The 21,978-nt window shown below is 52.4% G+C and overlaps 6 protein-coding genes across 6 annotated transcripts; 3 read left to right on the top strand and 3 right to left on the bottom strand.

Moving 5' to 3' along the window:
- Window positions 1-511: 511 nt before the first annotated feature.
- Window positions 512-1,524, bottom strand: FCR1 (Fluconazole resistance protein 1; the record flags this gene model as incomplete). Its single annotated transcript, XM_056218289.1, has 3 exons — window positions 512-1,229; window positions 1,280-1,377; window positions 1,426-1,524. The coding sequence occupies 3 exons, from the start codon at window positions 1,522-1,524 to the stop codon at window positions 512-514; spliced, it is 915 nt and encodes a 304-aa protein (XP_056067554.1).
- A 6,400-nt stretch (window positions 1,525-7,924) lies between these two features.
- Window positions 7,925-8,862, bottom strand: N0V89_009537 (uncharacterized protein; the record flags this gene model as incomplete). The annotated part of the gene is made up of 2 exons (XM_056218288.1): window positions 7,925-8,771; window positions 8,822-8,862. The coding sequence occupies 2 exons, from the start codon at window positions 8,860-8,862 to the stop codon at window positions 7,925-7,927; spliced, it is 888 nt and encodes a 295-aa protein (XP_056067553.1).
- A 2,372-nt stretch (window positions 8,863-11,234) lies between these two features.
- Window positions 11,235-12,287, bottom strand: MAM33 (Mitochondrial acidic protein mam33; the record flags this gene model as incomplete). Its single annotated transcript, XM_056218287.1, has 3 exons — window positions 11,235-11,891; window positions 11,940-12,055; window positions 12,104-12,287. 3 exons carry the CDS (start codon window positions 12,285-12,287, stop codon window positions 11,235-11,237), a joined length of 957 nt encoding a protein of 318 aa, XP_056067552.1.
- A 409-nt stretch (window positions 12,288-12,696) lies between these two features.
- N0V89_009535 (uncharacterized protein) lies at window positions 12,697-13,899 on the top strand (the record flags this gene model as incomplete). The annotated part of the gene is made up of 7 exons (XM_056218286.1): window positions 12,697-12,726; window positions 12,779-12,833; window positions 12,885-12,905; window positions 12,964-13,095; window positions 13,146-13,587; window positions 13,641-13,790; window positions 13,842-13,899. The coding sequence occupies 7 exons, from the start codon at window positions 12,697-12,699 to the stop codon at window positions 13,897-13,899; spliced, it is 888 nt and encodes a 295-aa protein (XP_056067551.1).
- A 1,613-nt stretch (window positions 13,900-15,512) lies between these two features.
- On the top strand, window positions 15,513-17,993 carry N0V89_009534 (uncharacterized protein; the record flags this gene model as incomplete). The annotated part of the gene is made up of 4 exons (XM_056218285.1): window positions 15,513-16,574; window positions 16,671-17,463; window positions 17,564-17,781; window positions 17,826-17,993. The coding sequence occupies 4 exons, from the start codon at window positions 15,513-15,515 to the stop codon at window positions 17,991-17,993; spliced, it is 2,241 nt and encodes a 746-aa protein (XP_056067550.1).
- A 1,143-nt stretch (window positions 17,994-19,136) lies between these two features.
- On the top strand, window positions 19,137-20,154 carry OXR1 (oxidation resistance protein 1; the record flags this gene model as incomplete). The annotated part of the gene is made up of 2 exons (XM_056218284.1): window positions 19,137-19,960; window positions 20,010-20,154. 2 exons carry the CDS (start codon window positions 19,137-19,139, stop codon window positions 20,152-20,154), a joined length of 969 nt encoding a protein of 322 aa, XP_056067549.1.
- Window positions 20,155-21,978: the final 1,824 nt, after the last annotated feature.

The following is a 21,978-nucleotide window of genomic DNA, read 5'->3' as shown; positions in this document are numbered from 1 at the left end:
CACAAGCCCGTCACGTGAAAATGTTCGCTAGACACAATTTGATAAGCAGCTTGACGCCACGATGGATTTGCGTCCACGAAAAGGCACATTGAGGTTCTCGACACGGTGATCATTTCGTACAGTATGTTACAGTCTTCACTATCCTGCGTGGTCATTATCAACCATTTACACCACCATTCTCGGATCAAAGCCGCGCACGGCGCGCGGCGCCCCATGGTCCAAACCAGCCAGAGTGCGCACGTGTCTGCGGATCGCGATCCTCTCAAAGGCCAGGCCGGCGAAGATCGTCCACGTCATGGTGAACCTTACAATAATGCCATGGCAGTCCTTTCACCTGAGATTTTGCCGTATGATTAATACACACCTCCGCCTCACCGTCCGTTAACGCCGAAGACCCATAAAATCCAAATCCGGAAAACCTCGTGGATCTTTCCCTAAAACGCTTGAACGCTGGACAGAAGAAACCATTGGAACGTAGGAGACGGAACGTAGGAGAGTGCGCCGGAATCCATCACGCGCCCACTTGATGATTTATGAAGCTGCTGAAATCCAGATCGTTCGGTGCGTTCCAGTCGGGCATTGCGGGGTCGTTCACAACGATTGGATCGAGCATCATCGCAGTTTGGTCGAAGTTTCCATAGGTGTCAAATCCATACATGGGCTTCCCGAAGTCGAGTGTTTCTTCCATGATCATGGTGTCGGTTTGCCAATTCGATCGAGAGAGAGTCGTGGGATCCAGACCACCGGGGCTCATGAAACCGTTCGCGACCATTGGTGCTTCTTGCTTAATTGGTGACACGATCTGGGACTGACGCGGGAATGGGCTGTTCATTGGCGGCGTTGGTGGAGCATTATGCCGTGCGAAGGGGTCGACGAAAGGCATCGTCTTGGTTGTAGGTGTGCCGCTGAATGATGAACCGGACGAGGTGTGGTCGTGCTCTGAGTCGGAGCTCGTCGAGCCTCTCCGACGAGTGAATGGTGCACCTCGTTCCAGCAGCTTTTGCTGCATACGATTACAATCCTCCTCGAAACCTTCGTAATTGCTACCGCCGTCGTTGGAAGTGTGGAGCAAATCAAGCCTCTCGAGGATGTCGTGGGTGAGCGGATGGCCGCCTTGGGCTTCGCGCAATGGTGCACCTGGCCAACCCTGGCCTTGCTGTAACCTGGTATAAAGCTCCCGTAGACCTGCGACAAGCTGCGACTGCTGCTGCTCAAGCATCTCGACATAGCTGCAATTGTCAGAAGGTGCGCCGAAAAGCAAGTGACGACTTCAGCTTACCCCTTGGGATAGACCTTGTCTTGCGACTTCTTCCGCTCTCCGAAAACGCAGATGGCATTGTCTGCTTTGCATCGACTGCAAGGGCTAGCGCCATCACACTACCACGCTATCAGAAGGGCTGAAGACGAGCGACAACGAGTACATACCTTTGACTTTTTCAGACGGCATCGATCGCACGCCTTGCACACCCGCTTGCGGATGTTGTCTTGGGAAGCCTCCATAGAGTTGGATCGCTGCGAAGACATGTGTCGGTGGCAGCAAGGTCAAGTGTCGGGCAGATCATGCACTAGTCTTACAAGTGTAGTGAGGTATGGTGATGTGTAGCTCAGTGGGGGGCTAGAGACATCAAGTGGGTGAGACAGAGAAGACGTAGGCGGGAGTTGGAAACCTAAATACGGAGTGGCCTGTGTGGGCACCATGGCATTATATCTATTCACGTCAGAGGGCAGGTTCAAACGGACGCTCGGCCTTAAGGTGGTCGCTGGGACGGGCAGAGGCGTGGTAATGAAAATGTAATAATGGCGCTCCACCTTGCCGGGGCTGCTAAACCACCCCTGCCAGCGCTCGCTGCCTCGGCGGGCCACCCAGCGTCCGTCGGAGCGCGTTGGATTACTTTCGACCGCACAGGGGTCCGGATCGGCGACCGCTGCGCCAACCTTACGAAGACACTGGGCTCAGTTGACGAGAGAGGAACCCGCAGTGACAAAGCGCGCAGGCGGACCGTGGACGGACCGTGGGGAGCTGCCTGTCCAGAGGGCAGCAGCCACAGCACATTGGCACTGCAGTATCCGACAGCGCAGCAGCATCCAACAGCCCCAACATGTTTCCATGAGAAGGGGCGTGGAAAAAACGGGCGGGAGATCACCACGCAGAGAGGCTCGGATTTCGGAGCCACACCAACGCCGGTGGTGCGCCCTCAACTCGGACGAAGCTGCTCGACTCATCGCACGAACGAGAGGCATCCTAGACCCTTTTCCTGTATCAGCATCGTCATATTCACTCATCACTAATAACGTTAGTCCCGCGACCTTCGCCAAACCGCGCTCGTGGGGCTTCGGCCGAGCAAAAAAGTCTGCGAAAGGCGCCCGCTGTCCACATGTCAAACAGCCCTGCAGTTCCATCTCACAAGACGCGCGAAAATGGCTCAACGGCGCTCCTGCCTGCTGTGCGTTTCGGGGCTTAGATACTGGTCGCCGAGTCGCCGAATGGGTCGTAACAACAGCCGGTGAAGTGAGTTTCCGAGTACTCCAGCCACAGCATCACCGGTATTGTACGACGGCTGCGAACAGCAGGCAACCCGCCGTGTCCAGGGACCGCGTCTACTCGCCTGTTCCCGGACACTTTGTTCGTTCTACCGTGTTCGATCAAGCACCGCTGAGTGACTCCATTCCGAAGCTTCACAAACAAGTGGCGGGCGTCAAATTGGCGACCTGTAGGTAATCCTCGTCTGCGCTGCTTATCAATGCCCTGCAGGAGGAATACAAATCTCTCCGCTACGGTAGATCAACTTCCCTTTAGCTCTGTCTGGACGCAACTTTGCCTCGCTTCGGTTTCCCAAGAGTCAGCAGTCTTGGATTGCTGCAATCCCCTAGTATTCATTCCGCCGCGTACGCACGCGAATGCGTCTCAGCCGCCCATGGAGATGCAGCTCATTTACTGCGCTCGCAGTATCCGACCTATTCGAGAAGTAGACGGAGTCTGTCGTCGTAAGGCAGCGTGGCTCAGGCGTCCTAGTTCATACATGCTTGCGAAACGAGCAGCACGTTCTATTGGAACGGATCGCCGTATTGCTCGCAACAGGCAAGCCACTAAACGAGTACGAAGAGTGCTGGCTGGAAAGCTTATATCTCGCGTGTCACGTCAGCAACGCCAAACCGCTAGTCAGCATCTCCCGACGAATGAAGAGCTTCTCGCTACGTGCCTATGCGAGGCTCGACAGCCACCACGCCGTTGGACTGTGGCTTCCGCCGCACATGATTTGCCTTGCATGCCCATGGCTTGCAAAGAGACCAGTGCGCGGGCTTTCCTCCCCACGATCCTCAAAAATCGAGCACCAGATTGGAAAGCAATGTCACTCCACCTCGAAAACTCCATCACCAACCCCTAGCATACACTTGCACAGTCAAGTCGGCCATGAGATGCCCCGTCGGCGACATGAGTAGGTACCGCGATACCAAGCTAACGCTGAAGCCCACACGAGACGGCCGAAAAAGATCAGGAGATTTCTTTGTCGGGCCCCGCAATTCCAACATTCTTGGCCTGGCCTGTCTCGACGCTTGCGACGTTGAGTACTATGGCAAATGCCCATTCCCGCCGGAACGTATCCGAGCTTATTGATTGGACATGGACGACAAAACAAATGCGGAGACGAGCCAACACCATGATCTGAGTCCGGATGCGGGCGTGGACAGGATGATGCTCGCAAAGTTACATCTTGACCCCGCAAAGAGTCTCTGTCACGTTCTTCCTTGGCAGCATAAATGCACGCATGGCGGTGCCCAACTTGAATGCCAGAGGCACCATGTCGCTAAAATCGTGCACCATTCCATTCTGAAACAGACGTCTTCTAGCATTGTCAAATCTGCCATGGCAGCCCCCTGATATACACGCCTCACTCCGCTTCCAAAGGTTGATGCTAGCGCACGTGTGTCGCCGTAGCGGCTCCAGAAGCACCGCGCATCCTAGTGTTGACACTCGGGCTTGCCATGAGAAACGTGATTAACTCCTGGGACAGCTGTCACTGACGTCAATGAACAACAGTAAACAGCAATGCGCTCTTCGTGGAGCACTCCAACGATGAGGGCAGTCCCTGTATGGTAACAAATACGTGGAACGGCATCAGCCACTTGCGCCACGCCTCCAAGTACCCACTTCAGCCTTGGAGCCCAGCTCTACCTGCGCCGTGCCCACGAGCGAGCAATGCGAACCTTGAGCTCCCAAGACTTTCCATGACGGTGCTTCTGTGTATTTTTCCCATCCACTCTAAAATGTACACTCGAGCCTCGAATGCGCCTGCCCAGTCACTTGGCCAGCCAACCAGTGGGACTCCTCTACGATGAACTCGCCCATCTGGGAAGCCGCTCGCAAGCTTGCGAACTTTTCTGCAACTTGGCAGATTCCACCCCTCTGGCCCTCCCCTCAGCCTCAACTTTATGAGCAGCCAAGATGATTGCATTGCACAAGTCCACGCAATCCGATCCCATTTTCAGATCGTCCCTATCTTGATCGGCGTTATCGAAAGGCTTCGTTGGCAGATCCTCTCGCCACGGTAACCTTGTTTCACCGCTTCGGGCTGCCATTGCACGCGCATGCACCCCAGCCCCGTCCGAGACATCGACCAAGAAGGACCTGAACCTCGCGTCACGCGTCCATCTGCCATGCGCACGTTTTGGGCGTGGCATCGAAATGTAGGGCCGGCCCAGGAGTCGACCCTCTCTCTGCCCTTGGCGACCAGCCTTGGAGGACGAATTCGCTCGGGATCCGCGTCTGCGGCTTCCCGTGTTCCCGCCTCCGCCCAGCCCAACGGCTAGCCTTCTGGCGTCTTCGGGTGTCCGATCGTTGCGCCTGCCGACGACTATTGTACGATTTGTACCTCCCTGTGTACGAGTCAAACACCCATGGCGACGGTCAGGAGACTACCAACGACCATCGCAATCAGCGACTAAGGGGTAGCGCGACAAAAAACGACACATCGCACTTGTTGTGGGCATCAGCAGAACGAGGCCGTGGTGGAGCATTACACTGTACACAAGACCGCCCTGTCGCCGTACACCGTACCAGCCGTATTGGCAACTCGGCCCCTGCTCCTTCGCCTAATAGTGAGTAACTGCAAAGGGAAACACGCTCTTCAAGGGGAAAAAAGGGCATCTGGCTCTTGGAACCCTGCAGGGCAATATTGACGAGGAGAGTCCAACAATCTTGTTTTCAAACGCCTGCAAACGCCCAAGACACCCAACATTGGAGATCCCAGCAATACGGTTCCCGCGTGTTCTTTGCTTACTACTCTCGGGCACCTGCATATTCACATGGCTGAGCCACATTGCGTTGCCCTCGTTCAGTTATGCGATATTGGGGTAATTTACACCCTGTCGCGCTCGACTCACCCTGGTCTGCTGACCGACTCGGGCTGCGAGCACACCGACATGCCTTCTAGAAGGCGGCATGTTCTTGGCTCTCGATCTTTCTAGGCCATATTTGCTCGCATAATCCATCCCCCGCACAGATTACAACATCTCCAAACTTGCCAAAGGCACCATGTCGCGATAGCGCAATCAACCTCTGACATTGTTCTGACAGAAGAGGTGCAAAAGTGCAAGAAAGCATACTAATCAGCGCAAAGCGCGGAATGTCGCCCGCATTACCAACTGCCTCGATTTCAAATGCATTGATCTATCTACCCTGCTTAGAATACCATAGTTCTGGAACGCCCACAGCACACTCGCTTGGATTTGTTGGAATGCCACCCGGCGAACTCGTCAGCCTACACGGGTCCCTAGGACGAGCGTTGGTGGTTGTACGTCTCGGCGGTTGGGTTTCGCCCGCGGGACCTCCGCCCTTCAGCTCCGCTCCCGACAGGCTGAGTGACGATTGGTCCTTTTGGGAAGAACGACAATGCATACTAGCACGAAAACGCCCTACAGCGTATGAGTCAAGCGTGAGCAAAAGGTTTGAGGTAAATGATGGTGAGATCGCGAATTTCTTCCGCTGCCCTTATCACCGACTAATCCCGACCGCATGGGCTTTGCAATACACCGAGTCCGATGGCATCAGCGATTTGGTTTCCAGCAGAGATTGTAGATCTGGAAATCCTCGTTACCTTCTCGTTGCCTCGATACCGGTCGAAAGAGATTCACTTCATCTCGAACTGTCCAATCAGTCGCAAGGACCCTAGAGTAAGCCGCATATGCGATACAGGCACAACAACACGCCGCCGCTCTACATGCCATACGTGATTTCGTGTCGATCTTCTCTTCTATTTAGTACCGAGTAAGCCTACGCCTCTATCATGCAGCCGACTCACTTCTTTCACGTTCGCGTTGGCGTGGCTCATTGAAAGTACAACACGTTGCACAACGTAAGAATTCACCGATTAAAGCTCGCTGCGCAGCCAACATTCTCGACAGAACAAATATAGAACAACCGCGCCAGGCTCGTGTACTTTAACTATCATAGTGTATTGATATATTGTAAGGTTGGTGTCTCCGTACGACACTCTAGCGGTATCTCGGTTTGCTCGACCCAAACTCGCGGACACAGCGATATATATCTCTCACAAAATGGTCAATCTTCAACACAAGATTTCTGTCTCTTCACTCACCAGAAGGCCACTATAACATCAATATGTTCAAATAGTGCGCAGCGGTCGGATTATCGCCAGATTAACCGTTTTGGAGATCTCCATAGAGCGATCAATATTCTTCTACCTTGATCTTTCGTCCGCAAAAACAATGTCCCTTTGCATCTTTGTCCCACTGAACCTATCGGCAAGACCAACCGGACATTACACCGCCAGCCACAGGCCGCCCATCTTTCCGTTCCACACTGCAAAATTGCAGTGTACACTCCTTTTCAGGCAGAGTCAGCCCTAGATAATCATCCGCATAGCCAACTCCATGGCTTTGGTAGGCCCCCTGACTCAGCTGTACGAAAGCCGGACTATTGGCCCGATTAGGTATATGCTTCAATGTGGCGCGCAGGCGCAGTAGAGCCCCAATGCGTTGGCGACGCGTAGCTTGACCATCGGCATTACCTACAACGTAGTTGCTTCGCCATATCGCATCGCTGAGGCGACAGGTTTTTGTCAGCCTCTAAGCATTTCTTTTAGGTCGTTGGAGAGGTAGGTCGACTTCGTCAGGCGCCCTGCCCCTTAACTACTCCGCTTTCACTCGTCTTGCTGACAAGAAAGCCTGCTTCTATCGATTGCAAACTCAATGTATTGTTCAACCAGCAAGTTCGTTCATCGTTTCATCGTCGATCTTAGCACTGTTTCCCATAAGGCTCTGCCCCACGAGCATTACTACTTGTGCTAACTCACCACCTTCAACCGATGTCAGCTTTAACGACAACGCATCGGCGTTTCTAAAGTTTGTAAACTTTCCAGGGAAGTGGGAAGCAAAAGAATAAGCTTCTGACTGGGGTGGGGCGGCATTAAAACTGGGTCGCGGGGGCTGTTAGGGCTGAAGCGACGGAGCTGAAGCTGCCTGTGTATAGTGTGTTCTGGATTCGCATCAAGTCCGGCGACAGTATCTTGAGATAATTCACATCTTAGTGTGGGGTGTATGAATGATGAAGCACGATGAGTTTGTGTGTGAGGAGTTGAACCATTCATATATCTCAGAGACTTGGCTTTGGCGCCTTTACGGCTATATATGCCAAAGAGGCAGTGTCAAAGCTCTTCGCAGGTCTTCTGAATATATATGCTGATGTAGAGGATGCTGCAGTGATTACGTCGATGGTATAACCAACGTCAATTCTGCATTGACAAGAACCATGAACGGCATCACTCCAGATATGATGGCATGGCCATGTTCCTCCCTTTGATCGGTTTCAGCAAGTATACGGGAGCTCAATAAGGCGACGTTGAAACAATGATACCAAACTCAGAACAAACCCAAAAGGCTTCGGCGTAATGTTTTCGGCTGCTCTTCACTCGTCCGTGTCTGTATCAAACTGTTCTGCGTCCGAAGTGTCATTCTCGTCCTCGTCCTCCTCTTCTACCTCCAACTTCGCCTTCCATGTATCGATGTTCCATTTGTTCTTGCGTGGGTGTTGCATCAGCATGGCGACAGAAAAATCCCTCAGAAACTCCTGAGGATATTTGTGCCAGTCCTCGTCTTCAAACCAAGTTGACTTAGCGGCGGCGAGGTAGGTGTCAATAAGGAACGTCCGCAGCCGACGAAGTCCCGCACTCTGCTCATGTGATGCGTCCACATCGTAAGCAAGCGCGATGGCATCCTGCTCAGGGTATAGGCCCTCATCCTTGTAGACCTCCAACATGGCTTGAAGTATTGCTGTGCCAAACCTTCGATCCTCCACCTCGAGTGAGAACAGATAAGCAGAGACCAAGGGCTTGAAGTCTTCTTCATACACTGAGTCGTCGCAGCCAATGGTCCCGCTGTATAGCCATTCGTGATATTTCGCGAAGTCTGCCGCTTGGAGCTCGGGGAAGCTCTTGCTGGAGTCGCCGGAGTTGCGGAAGTGATTGCTGCAGCTACGGCGACATAGAGGGCATCGAAGGGGAAGAAGACTGTGCTTGCGCAGATTCTCGATACATTCAGAGTGAAAGTTCCCACCACATCTAGTGCAATATGTAAGCTCTTTAACGCCAGTTTTGAGCTCGTCGATGCATATAGGGCAGTCACCCTGGATTTCCTTGCGCTGGGGTTGCAGGTAGCCTCCGAAGTACGGAGAGCGCTCGCATAACAGATCCTCATGTATTTTGAACATCCGCTTCGAAGTACCGATCTTGAGACGAGCTATCTTATAGCCGAAACTTTGTGACATCAGAGTGAGGTTTGACTGAGCTCTATCCAGTATACTCACCTTGCATTCTTCCCCGTACTGCGCTTGCGGATTGCGGGCATCTTGGAGTGGTGCGTCTGCCGTCGTAGAGGCAACGCAGCCCTGTTGGGAAAGGCCTCTGTTCAACTTTATCAGCTCGGATAGCATCGAGATTGGAGACCGTGGCTTACCTTGAGTTCGGCTGGAAAAGGTACTTGCTGGAAGAAAGATGGAGCGACAACAGCGTGGGATCCTCTTGTAGACCTCCCATATTCGAGGAAGTGAAAGTGAACGGTGACATGAGGATAGTGTGAGCACTTAATAGGGAAAGTAAGGACCGTTTGCTCTTTCTATAGTAAAGTGAAAGGTCAGAGTGAGCGTGATGCAGTGATTCGAAGCGGAAGTTGCGGCCAAGGCATACCGACCCAGAAGATCCAGCTTTGACGGACGAAGATTATGCTTTCTCTCATAAGCCACTGGGCAGCGTATTAGCCAAGACAGTGCATCGCTCCATAGTATCTTGCAACATCAAATTTCCCGCGTAACAAGATAGATGGCCTTCTCACAATATTAGATTTCGCTAAACAAAACAGGAAGTGCGACACAATCCTTGATCAGCGGTGTAAGGCCTCTATGCGTCAACCGCTTCACCCTTCCTGTCTGTGACTTGGCTATCCCTTTTACGCGAATGCGTCTTCTCAAAAATCTTTTTTGCATAATCAACCCCAAAGCCTGTCCAAGGGGTCAACGCAACAACGAAAGCTAGTGTGCTACCCCATCCATTCATCTGCTTGAATTGCAGGGCTTGTCCACTCGGAAGCTGGTATCGCTGGAACGGGATGACGCCGGCCTGTCCATCACTAACCATGATTCCCACGACAAACGCACGTAGCTGCTGATCATGACCGCATGTAGAGTTTACCCATCCAGCTGACAGAGGAGTATAACATCCATAGCATCAAATCAGAATGAACACGGGCCATCTTTAGATCGTTCGGGACATTCCACGCAGTGAAAATGGAGTAGCAGAACGTGAGAAGCAGACCAACGGCGAAGCAGACAGGGCCACGGCGACCTAGTCTGTTCGATACGTAACCGGTTGCGATCATAAAGAAGTTAACAGCCCCAACGCTAGTCGGAATATTGTTGATCTCTGGGACGCAGTAGATTTTCCGACTCTTGAGCCAGATGCCGAAGTATTGGATGATGTAAGATCCACAGGTCAAGGTCCAAGACGAATAGGCCAGAGAGAAGACATAAACCTGCCAGGAGCCAGCAATGCGCTTAATAAATGGTTCTGTCTAGCTTCCCTTTCGGTGCTCGACCTTATTCTTCGATGCGCTCGCAAGCGCGATTTGACTCTTATTGATTTAGGTAGAACGCTTGCGATCTATATGGCGTGTCAGGAAAGAAGAAGTATCCGTAGAGTGCGACAGGTATTGCGAGGAGAAGATCAAAGATGAAGAGCCATCTCCACGCTGGCATGCCGCCTTTACCCAGCTTGAAGATGGGCTTTTTCTCGGTGGTCGAAGTGCCGGGCTCGTACCAGTGTAACCAACCTGCCTTCAGGGAACCCGTCGCAGTATGATGAGTGCCAGCAGAGCTGCTACCATCTTGAGTGCCGAGACCGATTGCGGTAGGGTATCGTTCTTTGACATCCGTCGTGTTCGAAGCTATTGATTCGCCGATAGGCGTCAGTTCATCCGAAACGCGCCCTGGCACGACACCGTCATTGGATAGTCCTCTGATGTGTACGTTGATGGCGACGAACTACCGTTTGAGCCTGCCACCGAGTACTGATGGCTTCTGTATTGCCTGAAGTGAGGCGACAAGGGCACCTATACAGCCATGCTAGTACAGTCAAGGCGGTAGCGTTGTTGACGGCCGATGAGACAGGCGATGAATAGGCACCATATCTTGGGCAACTCCAGGCAAAATCGGAAGGCCCAGATGCAACCGTGGGCGGCTTCGTGTCATGTTGTTTCGGTTGAGAGAGCTGCAGAACGATCTCGATGTCCATGAGGTAACGTACCATAGACTATTTCTGATGACTTTGTGTAAAGTGCACCCCGGAGTCATCGAAACTTTTTCTCACAGATAACCCAGCTCAAATTCCCAGTCGGTGATCAGAGCAGTGGTGGCGTCGGGTGATGGTCCAGTGGCTTGGCTTGCGGAACCACATGCACCTGTATAGTCCATGTCTTCCCACACTTCTGCGTCCAGATAGCCAATGGCGATTCTTTCAGAGAACCATGACTGAGTATAATCACGCCCTTGCGCGGCTTATTTATTTCAGGTATCTTTCTTCATACTTCCGCACCAAAACGTACAAACGGAGATGCTCCTCTACACTATTATTTTACATAGCCCAGACGCCGAATCCCTAGAGCTAGAAGGCGGGAGATAATACAAAAGGGGAAGCGTCGTCGACATATTACAAGCTGTGAGTCCACGCTTATTCAACGAACTTCTTCACGTTCTCCAACCACCGGATGTACTCCTTCTGCTCCTTGTGGTCGATGTAGTCGGGGATGAACAGTGCCATCCGGGTGTTGATGCCGCGCTCTTCAAGGTACTTCTCAAGCAGGACCTGAAGGTCCTCATCCAGGTTGTTGAAGGGCGGGCCAGTGTACAGCGTCCGCCTTGCCCAGTCCTTCTCGGCGGTCGCAGGGTCGGCAAGGTCAGCCGAAGGGAAGTACCACAGGTCCTCGATCAAGAAGTCACCGTCCTGAGCGGTAGCATCAATGGCAAGAGCACCCTTGCCAGGTCGCTCGATGCGGATGTTCGCATGGGCGGGGAAGCCCTGCTGCTGCGCATCCTCGTCGTACTCGTCGTCGAGTTCTTCACGGTCGGCCGGTGCAATGCGGTCTTCGGGTGCGACGCGAACGTTTCCGTCGCGGGTGTTGCCCTGGTTGATGGCGCCTTTGGTATTAGCACCGCCGGACTGACCGTCGATGATGTCGTCCACCTCGCCGTCGTACATGGCAGAGTCGTTGAGGTCCTCGTTGGGCACGTTGTTGTTCAGATCAGCAGTGGAGAAGGTGATACGAATCTTCTCGTCGCCGAAGGTGCGGGTGAGGGTAACCTCCTGGTGGCCAGGTTTATCCTCGAGCTGTGAAAGTTAGTCTGGGAATATATCCAGTTGTAGATGGTGGTGTACCTCAAACTCGCTGTTTTCAAGATACTCCTTGATGTTGGTGGACAGGTCCTCATCCTCCTTTAGGTCCTCCTCCATGGTAATCTCATTCTGCAGCTTTGCGACAAGCTCCTCTTTGACTGTATCGTGTCAACCGGGTCCTAGTCTAGTAACATAGCGTATCATACCATCTGAATCTTGTCTCCGGATCGATGAGAGGTGGAAGGAAGCTGTGAGACGCGGTGCCGATTGTGTCCATGCTGGGAGAGCAGCGACTGGCCGGAAAAGGGACGACTGCGGGCGGATCGCTCTTGAGGAAAGACGGGCCGCAGACCGCGGAGCCGAACGGGCAATATTCCTAAGACCTAGCATTATGATGCAAAAGGTGGTGTCTAGAGGAATGCGTAAAGAAACAAGTGGGATTGGAGGATGATGGATGCGGAGCTTCGACGATGATGTTTCCCAAGCGTAGCGTAACTTTTCTATGCACAGACCACCTCTTGGCGTGGAGCTGCGAGTCACCTCTGCCGCTATCGGCTTGCACATTGTGCAATTGACACCCGAGGTTGAGCTTTCGTTGAAGCTCCTCTCTGCGTAGTCCTTGTTATACCTCAGTTGTCACCGCTGCTTCCGAAAGAGTCGCGGCCAACTTGCTCTGGTTCGTAGCTACGACGCGACTTACCAAAAAACGCACGCGATCGCGACTCATTGAGGAATACCTTTCTGTGCTTCGTACCTTTGTCCTTGAAGATTTCATTCGAACTATCAGAGCACATTTGCTATGGCCGCAGCGCCTTCGGAGAAGAAGAAGGTAATTCATTGTTACGACTACGTCATTATGCACCCATATTAAATTTTGGTAGCCGAGCGCTCTTCGATCGATTATTGCAGGCGCAACAGCAGGTGCTGTAGAAATTTGTACGTGATTTTCGCGACTGAAAATATATGGTCCTCACTGACACCTCATAGCAATAACCTACCCCGCCGAATGTACGCGACCATTGCCCTCACACGAACGAGATGAACATATCCTGACAAACCTATATAGTCGCCAAGACACGATCGCAGCTTAACCGACGGTTACCAGACGGAAAGAAGCTACCATGGCCTCCGTTTGGCAAGCAGTGGTATGCAGGGTGCACGACACTGATAATTGGCAATTCACTGAAGGCTGGAATCCGTATGTAAAGAGCACGAGCGCAGACGAGGTCCTCCGGCTGACAGTTGCAGGCTTTGTCGCTTTCGATATGTACAAGTCAATGCTCGCAGACGCCGAAGGCAAGGTCTCGGGTCCTGCGACCGTAATTGCAGGATTTGGTGCTGGAGCCACCGAGTCACTTCTTGCTGTGACCCCCTTCGAGAGTATCAAGACTCAGCTCATTGATGATCGCAAGTCGGCGAATCCTCGTATGCGCGGCTTCCTCCACGGTTCGAAAATAATTGCACAAGAGCAGGGTATTCGAGGTTTCTTCAAGGGCTTCGTTCCCACAACGGCGCGACAAGCTGCCAACTCAGCTGTGCGCTTCTCTAGCTACACGGCCCTCAAACAGATGGCACAATCATACGCTCCGCCTGGCGAGAAGTTGGGAGCTGCGAGCACCTTCGGATTGGGAGGCCTGGCAGGTGTCATTACCGTGTACACGACAATGCCCATTGACACAGTTAAGACACGGTTCGTATTTGTTGTCCAACTTGGCCTTACACATACTAATCCATCGATGGTAGCATGCAATCGATTGAATCCCGAAGCATGTACAATAATAGCTTCCACTGCGCAGCGCAGATCTTCAAAGAGGAAGGTATACTTACATTCTGGTCTGGAGCTGTCCCTCGTTTAGGCCGACTAATCCTGAGCGGAGGCATCGTGTTCACCATGTAAGAGACGCCACAATTTCACCACTGGTTCCCATGCTAACCCAGACGTAGGTACGAAAAATCAATGGAGTTCATGGACCGAGTCGACCCGCACGGGCGTTACATATGATAGGCATCCCACGGCCGTTGAAAGCCGCCTTCTCAAACCAGCAGTTTGCCTAAGATTTCCGCACCCGTAGACCCTACATTATACACCAAGCGAAAGTCTCCGATGAGCCCCATAGAGACCGTACATCAGAGAGGGCAAAACCTCGAAACACAAACCCCTCCAACTATTTATCTACGACTTTCGCCCGCCGGGTATTTTCACTGTCAATGGAGGCTTACATTAATCAATGTACGAATAACCACGAAGCGTTACAGCACTTACATAGCTATGGACTGAACCAGTGTGCCATGACCGCCCTGGGTACCTGTAGAATCTGGATAGCAATCTGGCCAAAAGCTGAAGAATGTCATTTTTGCAGGGTTTTTGGGTAAGATTGAGCTTGTAAATTAGGGATCTCACGTAGGGCTGCATGTCCCAGCATAGACAAACTTGCGATCGAGATAGCTTCTAGAGTTGCCAAATACTTCTTGGCGAGCTTTGTGCCCTTCGCAATAACTTGACCGTTGTAGCACGTTGGGGCCGGATTTTGATTGCATTGGAGCGTAACTTGACGTAGAGTGCGTTTTCCGTAGAAGGCGTCCTTTGGCGACTGTCTTACGCGGGTCCGGAAAGGCACGCATCACTGTGTATGCTGCCAGGAAGCGACTGTGAGGAGTGGTGCAAACAGCTCGGAATAGCTCCATGCGCGAGCTAGCTAGCTCACCCAGAAGCAGAACCTGAACCCAGCAGGCTACCTTTCAGGCAAGATGTGCATCCTACAGACGAATAGTCTTAAGAAGCGTACCCTAGGCGCGACCTCGGGATGTATCTAGGCACCTGACGTAGGGAGGATTCTTGTCGCTAATTTTAGCTACATTCGGCAAGGGTCTATGACTGGTAGATCCCCAGATCCCGAGTCTTGGGGTCGCGCTCTTAGCCTTTAGCTATTCCAGGCGCCACCCTTGTCGAAGGAGCCGTTACACCATGCACCGGTATGCATCGGTTTGCGTGGTTGTGTACTCCAACCGCTATAAGCTGCACATGCGTGTGAGCGAGCGCCTACGGATCGATTTCTACAACGGTCAGTAAAAGTACCAAGTCATCTTACGTACCAAGTCCATCTCGCAACAACAGCCACTGCTGTATGAGTACATCCGATCGAGCACGGCCCTTCACTTCACACCAACAACGGCTCCCTGCTTCCGTCTAGAGGCTGGGCACTATTACGCTGAGTAGGACCCAAGGGCTGCTGAAAGGGGTTACGGTTGAGACCAGTCTGTAATCTCCCAGGCGCGGACCCAAGGACCCAACCTGAGAAAAGGCGGCACTGCAAAAACCTGGCGAGGAACCGGCACCATAGACGAAAGAGATTCCGCGACGTCGACTTTCCTGGGTACGTTGTGGGGGCTGCCCTTGTCCGACCTACGTAAGTCCTACATCCGGACACAGAGGTTGCCTCCTCAGAACTACCAGGACGAAACGCTCCCCTTGTATGTTGTTCAAGCTCCCGGGTACACCCAAACTGCAGCCTCAATAATCCATTGCTCTCGCGCGCACGTATTTCGATTCATCCTTAGAAACTATCACCCTGCACGCATCGCACGCAAGGAACCCGCGAGACGGGCGTTATCCACATGTCCGGGCCAAACGCCACCGGTTCACCTTCCCAAGAGGTCTCCAGCGCCGCATCACCACTCCCAGCTCACGAGAGGAAACCCAAGGAACATGCCCGTATCCGGCGCCGCAACCGGATAATCACCTCATGTCTGGAATGTCGCCGCCGCAAATTAAAGTGCGACAAACAGCAGCCATGTACGAACTGCACCCGATTTTCGCGACCATGCATTTTCATTGCGCCATCATTGGACCCGGAGGCCCAGGCCAAGCTTGCTGAGGTCAAGGAGAAGATGGGCATGCTAGAGAAGACGCTTGAAGACGATGTCGCACGCCGAAGCACTCCAAAGCCATTGTTTGAGGCTCCTAGACTGCCGGGTCAGGATCCAGCCCATAGCGATGAAGAAGACGACGAAGATGCGAAAGATCTGGAGTTCATTGACATTGCGACCGAGCACGCAACATACTATGAAGACGAGGCCAACGACGATGTTGTTGACATTGGCATCGCAATGGGAAAGATGCGCATCACGGAAAGAGTGGGCGGTCTTGTACGACCAAGATTATCCGAAGAACTTAACGAAGCTCTCAAGCTGGTTCCCGACGTAGACCAATCGCTGAACCCCTACGCCGACCAATCGCCCAGCTCTTGGATGTCTCCCTCTGCTGACTTTCTAGCACCCTCGTCAAGCTTCTACTTCGCCCCTAGTGTCGAGAAGACCACCATGATGACTTACCTCCCGAATAAAGTCCTCGTCGACAAGCTGCTCGCACACTATTGGGAAGTTGTGCATCCTATTGTCAGAACTCTCCATCGTCCATCATTTGAACGCAAATACGACACTTTCTGGCGGAACATTGCCTCAGGCATCGAGCCACCGGGGTCTTTCCAAGCAGTCGTTTTCGGTGTGCTCCTACAATCCATTGTATCGATGTCTGCAGATAAGAGTCTAGCCGAGTTTGGAGCAGAGAAGCAAGGTTTGGTCGACAACTTCAGGCTAGGCTCAGAATCTGCGTTGTCCAGGGCAAACTTCCTGCGTACGACCAAGCTTGAGACTCTCCAGGCTACTGTTATATACTTGGTGGGTGATTTTCCTTACCCTCAATTCTACTTCCATTACTCTTAGAGCTCAATGAGGTTGGACGTGTACCCAATACAGATCTAACATTGTTTACAGCTGGCACTGTGTCGAGCAGAAGTTTCGCGAGCTCACTCTGCCCTCATGGGAGCCGTCATTCGTCTCGCGGAGTGCATGGGTCTTCACCGCGATCCCTCGACTTACTCCACTAACCCAGTCGAGGTCCAGGTTCGCCGCCTGATCTGGTACCAGATCTGCTTCCTCGACCTACGAACTTGTGAAGCAACCGGACCACGCCCACAGATCAGGCGCGATGAGTACGATACCCGGTTTCCGCTCAATGTTGAAGATGATGATCTCGAGCGCGCCGCCCAGCGCGGCGATAACGTCACACAGGACAGCAAGTCCTTCACGCCGATGACGATAACCCGCATGCGAGCAGAGTGTTTTGAACTATATCGCATGATCTGGACGGAGCGACCGAAGTTGCAAAGGAAAGTCGAACCGGGCGAGAAAAAAACAACGCTCACTGGTCTATTGGGCCGCATACAGTCATTTAGAGCAGCTATGGAGAAGGCGTATCTCCCTTTGATGAGCAGGGACAACCCTCTGCATGCAGTCGCCATGGAAATGTATGGCATTCTCAGCTCGCGGCTTTATCTTGCAACACTGCACCCTTTCGCGTCGAGCGACAAAGGCAAGATGCCAGAGCGACTGCGACAGATCATGATATCCTCGTGCATCATGATTGTCGAACATAGCATGAATATCGAAGAGCAGCCCGCTTTATCGCAATGGTCGTGGTACGTGGGAGCTCTGCACCAGTACCATTCAGCTATGCTTCTGCTCTCCGAAATGTACGTTACGCGCGTCGACCCTGAGCTCTCCGCGCGTAAGTATTGCCCGGGTACGAAGTCGATATGTCTTAGACATAGACAATTCGTACTATCCCCACTTTTCTGACTTGACTGACTTCGCACCTGCGTGTCTAGGTATATGGCGCTGCATCGACTATACCTTCGAGCTCCCTTCAAGCCTAGGCGAGAACGAGAAGATTCGATTCCTGTTGAGCGAATTGGTTGAGAGAACAGGCTCCTATGCCTCGCTCCGAGGAGTCCGCGCCCCTAGCGATATGCCTCACGCAGGCCCTCGGCTCAAAGACGGGACCTCGCCATGGCCAGAAGGCTCGCGACATCCATACTTACCACAAGTATTTCAAAACGAACGTCGCAATGATAAAAAAATCCCCACAAGATCAAAGCCCCGAGTCACCAGGCAGCAGTGGCTACGCCGCAAGCAACAGCGATAACCCCTACACCCAGCCTAGATACCACCCCTCACACACCGAGCGGCCGCAAGGCCAATACACTACCCCTTCTGGGCTCACTGCGAAGGGACCACTCGGCGCAATACCTCAAGTAGATTGGGGCACCGTAGATATGAGCGCGCGAGCCCTCACGCAACTCCCACCCGTGACTAATGCCGAGCCCTACAGTTTCGGCGGGTTTGCTTCGATGTCAAAAACCCCCTCACCCATGCCGCCGATATACACAACGACTAGTCATGAACAGCAAATGCATGGTACCTCGACGCCTCCGGCATCAGCCCCTCCAGAAGGCACAGCTGGAACGAGTCTAAGTCCTACAGATGCGCTGATCAATGACATCGACTGGGTGAGTGCGGTCTTTTCTACAACGTCCTTCAAACGGGCTCTTGATGGGGGCCCTTGGTTGTCTCATGGAATAGAGCTGACGTTTTGCACGTAGAATGAGTGGGACAAGTTGTTTGGGAGCGCGCAGGTGGGACCGGGGGAACGTAGTTATTCCACCGTTCACGTTTCCGACGTTTGAGCCGAATGAGTTTCAATGAGTTGGGGATCAGGGTCATGTGGGGCATGGAATGCAGTAACCTGGATCTCTCGCATGTATACTGTAGGCGTTTGGGGTTTATGCGATATATCTCGAAACCGTTTCGATGTCAGCTTGCTTACACTGTTTCTGGATGATCTGGGGAGAAGGCAGTGAGTCGACAGCAGCTGGTAGATTGAGTGACGCATGGCCTATTATAGTTGGTATACACATGTTCATGTCCATGCACAGCCAGGTATATTGCTTTTGTTCTGTCGCGTGCGTGCTGGAAGCTCAGCAGCCCTATGATCGGCTAGCGGCAAACAAGCTTCCTGGGCCGGCGCTAAGACTTTTACGAGAGGGCACAACGTTCTCTTGGATGTTTACGTAGAGTAATAGTGGGGTGATTCTTACGAGAACATAACTTCAGTAGAATCATCTATTCATTTCCACAAAACGTTATTCGAGTTCGTTACACAAGAACATTTTCCTCTTGGAACGTTCCATAGTGTTGTTCGGTCAGCGACCGTTTAATCCCAGACGGCCGCAACGTCACCGCTCGCCAAACCGCCCTACACACCCCAGTCAACACACCCACTCACAGTAACTTGTCCAGGCCAACCAGCGCCCACGCCACACATAACCCACCAACACGGCGTCTCCACCAGTCCGACGAAGCTCCTCCTTTGCAATCAGCCCGGCAAAACTCGCGCCGCCCATGCCGAGCAACACCCAGGACAAGGACAACCCCCCGCCCTCCTCTTACTTCACCTACCCCGTCACGTACGCCGTCAGCGGCCTTCTCCGCCGCCTCAACTCCGAGCCTGCGAAACCTACCACACACTCGCCTAACGCGCGTGCATATTCAACGTCTGGGGGAGGAACCAAGGAAGATAAGGATATGCACAGCGTGTTCCAGCCCCCCCACCGGACGGCATCCCCATTCCAACCACCGCCGCTTACGCCGCTCACCCTTCAAGGCTACAAGAGCTCCACGCGGGAAGCAGGCAAACTCCTATCTCGCGGTCTCGCAGAAGAAATCCGGCTCCTTGTGCCGCCGCGCCTGCAACTCGTGGACGACTGGCACGTCGTCTACAGTCTCGAACAAAACGGCGTCAGCCTCGCGACCCTCTACAAACAAGCAGAAGAATACCGGGGGCGGAGAGGTGGGTTTGTCCTCGTAGTGAGGGATGCGAGTGGAGGCGTGTTCGGCGCATATCTGAGTGATGCGCCGCACCCACAGAGCCACTTCTTTGGGAACGGGGAGTGCTTCTTGTGGAGGGCGCATGTTCTTCCTTCTCTGCCGGATCTAGCAAATCTTCCGCCGCCGCCGAGCGCGGATACAACGCATGCGGTGCGCATGACGACCGTAGCGAGTCCGACGAAGGCGAGCAGCGGGACGCTGAGTCCGCCGGCCAGTGGGCGTGGGAGTCGGAGTGGAACGAGTACCCCGGAACGTATACGATTCAAGGCGTTTCCGTATAGTGGGGTGAACGATTATATGATTTTTTGCGAGCAGAGTTATTTGAGCGTTGGGGGAGGGTAAGATAGCCTTGTCAACCTGAGACAAGCAGATGCTGACAAGTAACAGTGATGGTCACTACGGCCTTTGGCTCGACGATAATCTTGAGCATGGCGTTTCGAGTACTTGCCCCACGTTTGGTAACGAGCCGCTCAGCGATGAGGGGAAGAAGTTCGAGGTGTTGGGCGTGGAGCTTTGGTACATTGGCGCGTGATTAATTTCTTGATTGGAACAACGACAGACGAAAAGCATCTCTTAACGTAGCGGACATTGGCATGGTGCTTGAGTGGCGTAATGAAAATGGATCCACCGGCGAGTGGCATAAGTCATGAAAGAGAGGGTTCTCTTGGGTTTTGGTATGGCACAGCAGGCCTTGTTTGTGATATCCCCAAAATTCTATACTTTATCATTCTCTCAGCGCGCTGTTCCCTCAGCCGACATTCGCGTGTCCAGCTAATGACCATCAGTGGTGATAGTTGCTGAGGGACACTCTGGGGCCACATCGATGAGAGATCAATGGATAGGAATGCACTGAACTTGAAGCAGTCTAGAAGTCACTGCTTTGAGAATAAATGAGTGGCTATTGCCGGTTCTCAGGGTCGAATGAATATTGTTTCCTCGATATATGAGAACAGTCACTCATAATTAGATTTTGTCATCAACATGTACTGATGAAAGGTTGACGTGAATTCTGAGCTCATTAAAGGACGATGTAAACAAGAGAGGTACGTGTAAGCATAACAGGTGGCTAAGGTGTCCCATCTGCGACGCTTTCACAACGAAAGGCTAATCTGGCTTTCCAAAGGGCGTGTTATTTTCCCTCAAATTCCTCTTCTTGAACATTTGATGGGACGTAGAGGATTTATGGTACCTAGGTATTGATTAGGGTCTGAGCAGTGAACACATTGAGGGAGATCTCTCCGCTTGATAAGCTAGCGTGGGCCTTAGGTGCGCTTCCTACTTCGTCCGGTGTCATAACTCGTTCGTTTGGAAAAACACGAAGAGGAATGGAGCATGCTTGTGCCTTGCGTAGAGTGTGCTTTAGTCTACCAGAAAAATCATGGGCAAACACCAACCGCTTATCTGGATGAAGTCGGACGAGCAACATTGAAGAAGTGTGACTGATTTCCGGACTACGACAGTTTCAGTGTTTCAGCGCTTGCCCTCGAAACTTTTCTGGACTTTGCAGTTTGGTTCACCATGATCGGATATGTGAGGCCCAAAGCGGAAGCTGCAGATACAAATGTGCTCCAGCAGGCCGCACGGTTCATCGAAGATAGGTCTTGGAATAGTTTGTTAAGATTGGTTCCAGGAGGATTCAAACTTGTTCCAAGCTATACATTCTTCTCTGGACGAGTTGGGAATGGTGCTGAGTAATATGATGATGAAGCACAAGCGGTAGAAGGTAAAGAAAGGGATTCTCTGGTGTGTTACACTCCGTGATGCTCTCCCAATCGTCTACGAATTAGCGATTCCATATGAACATCGTCACCGCGTATCTGTTTTCTTGTTGTACCTTGTTGTATCGGACTTCTTGATTACATGTAGATTCTCCTGTTCCAGCATATGATAGACTATATATATTACCCAGGAATGCATTGGGCTACGCATAGGCTTCAAAAAGTCTACAAATCGGTACGAATCGATTGCTCGGTGTTGATCGATCCAAAAGGAAAAACCCTGGCGCAATATAAGTGCTGTATCAACGAGGAGAACATGGCTCAGCAGAGCGCAACCGCGTTACACAAACTACAATGGGTGCATTGTCGGCATCCGAAATCGAGTATGACCATGGCAAAGGAGAATATTTCCATGAGACGACGTGAGACTGGATAATCCTTCTTCTGGATAGCGAAAGCTCAACGATCTAACACCAATTCTCCATGCCTCGACTGCACCATGCCATTTCCACCGCTGCTCAGTATCTATATACACGTCAATGCTCACGCGCATAACGATACTACACTAACCCAGATTATGTGTTTCACAGGGGGGACGGATGTATCGACTTCTACCTCGCTTCTGGCGACTACGATAC

This window comes from Didymosphaeria variabile, assembly GCF_027946475.1.
Source record: "Didymosphaeria variabile strain IMI 356815 chromosome Unknown scaffold_7, whole genome shotgun sequence".
In the NCBI taxonomy this organism is placed as follows: Eukaryota; Fungi; Ascomycota; class Dothideomycetes; order Pleosporales; family Didymosphaeriaceae; genus Didymosphaeria; species Didymosphaeria variabile.
This window is presented reverse-complemented; position numbering and strand designations above follow the sequence as displayed.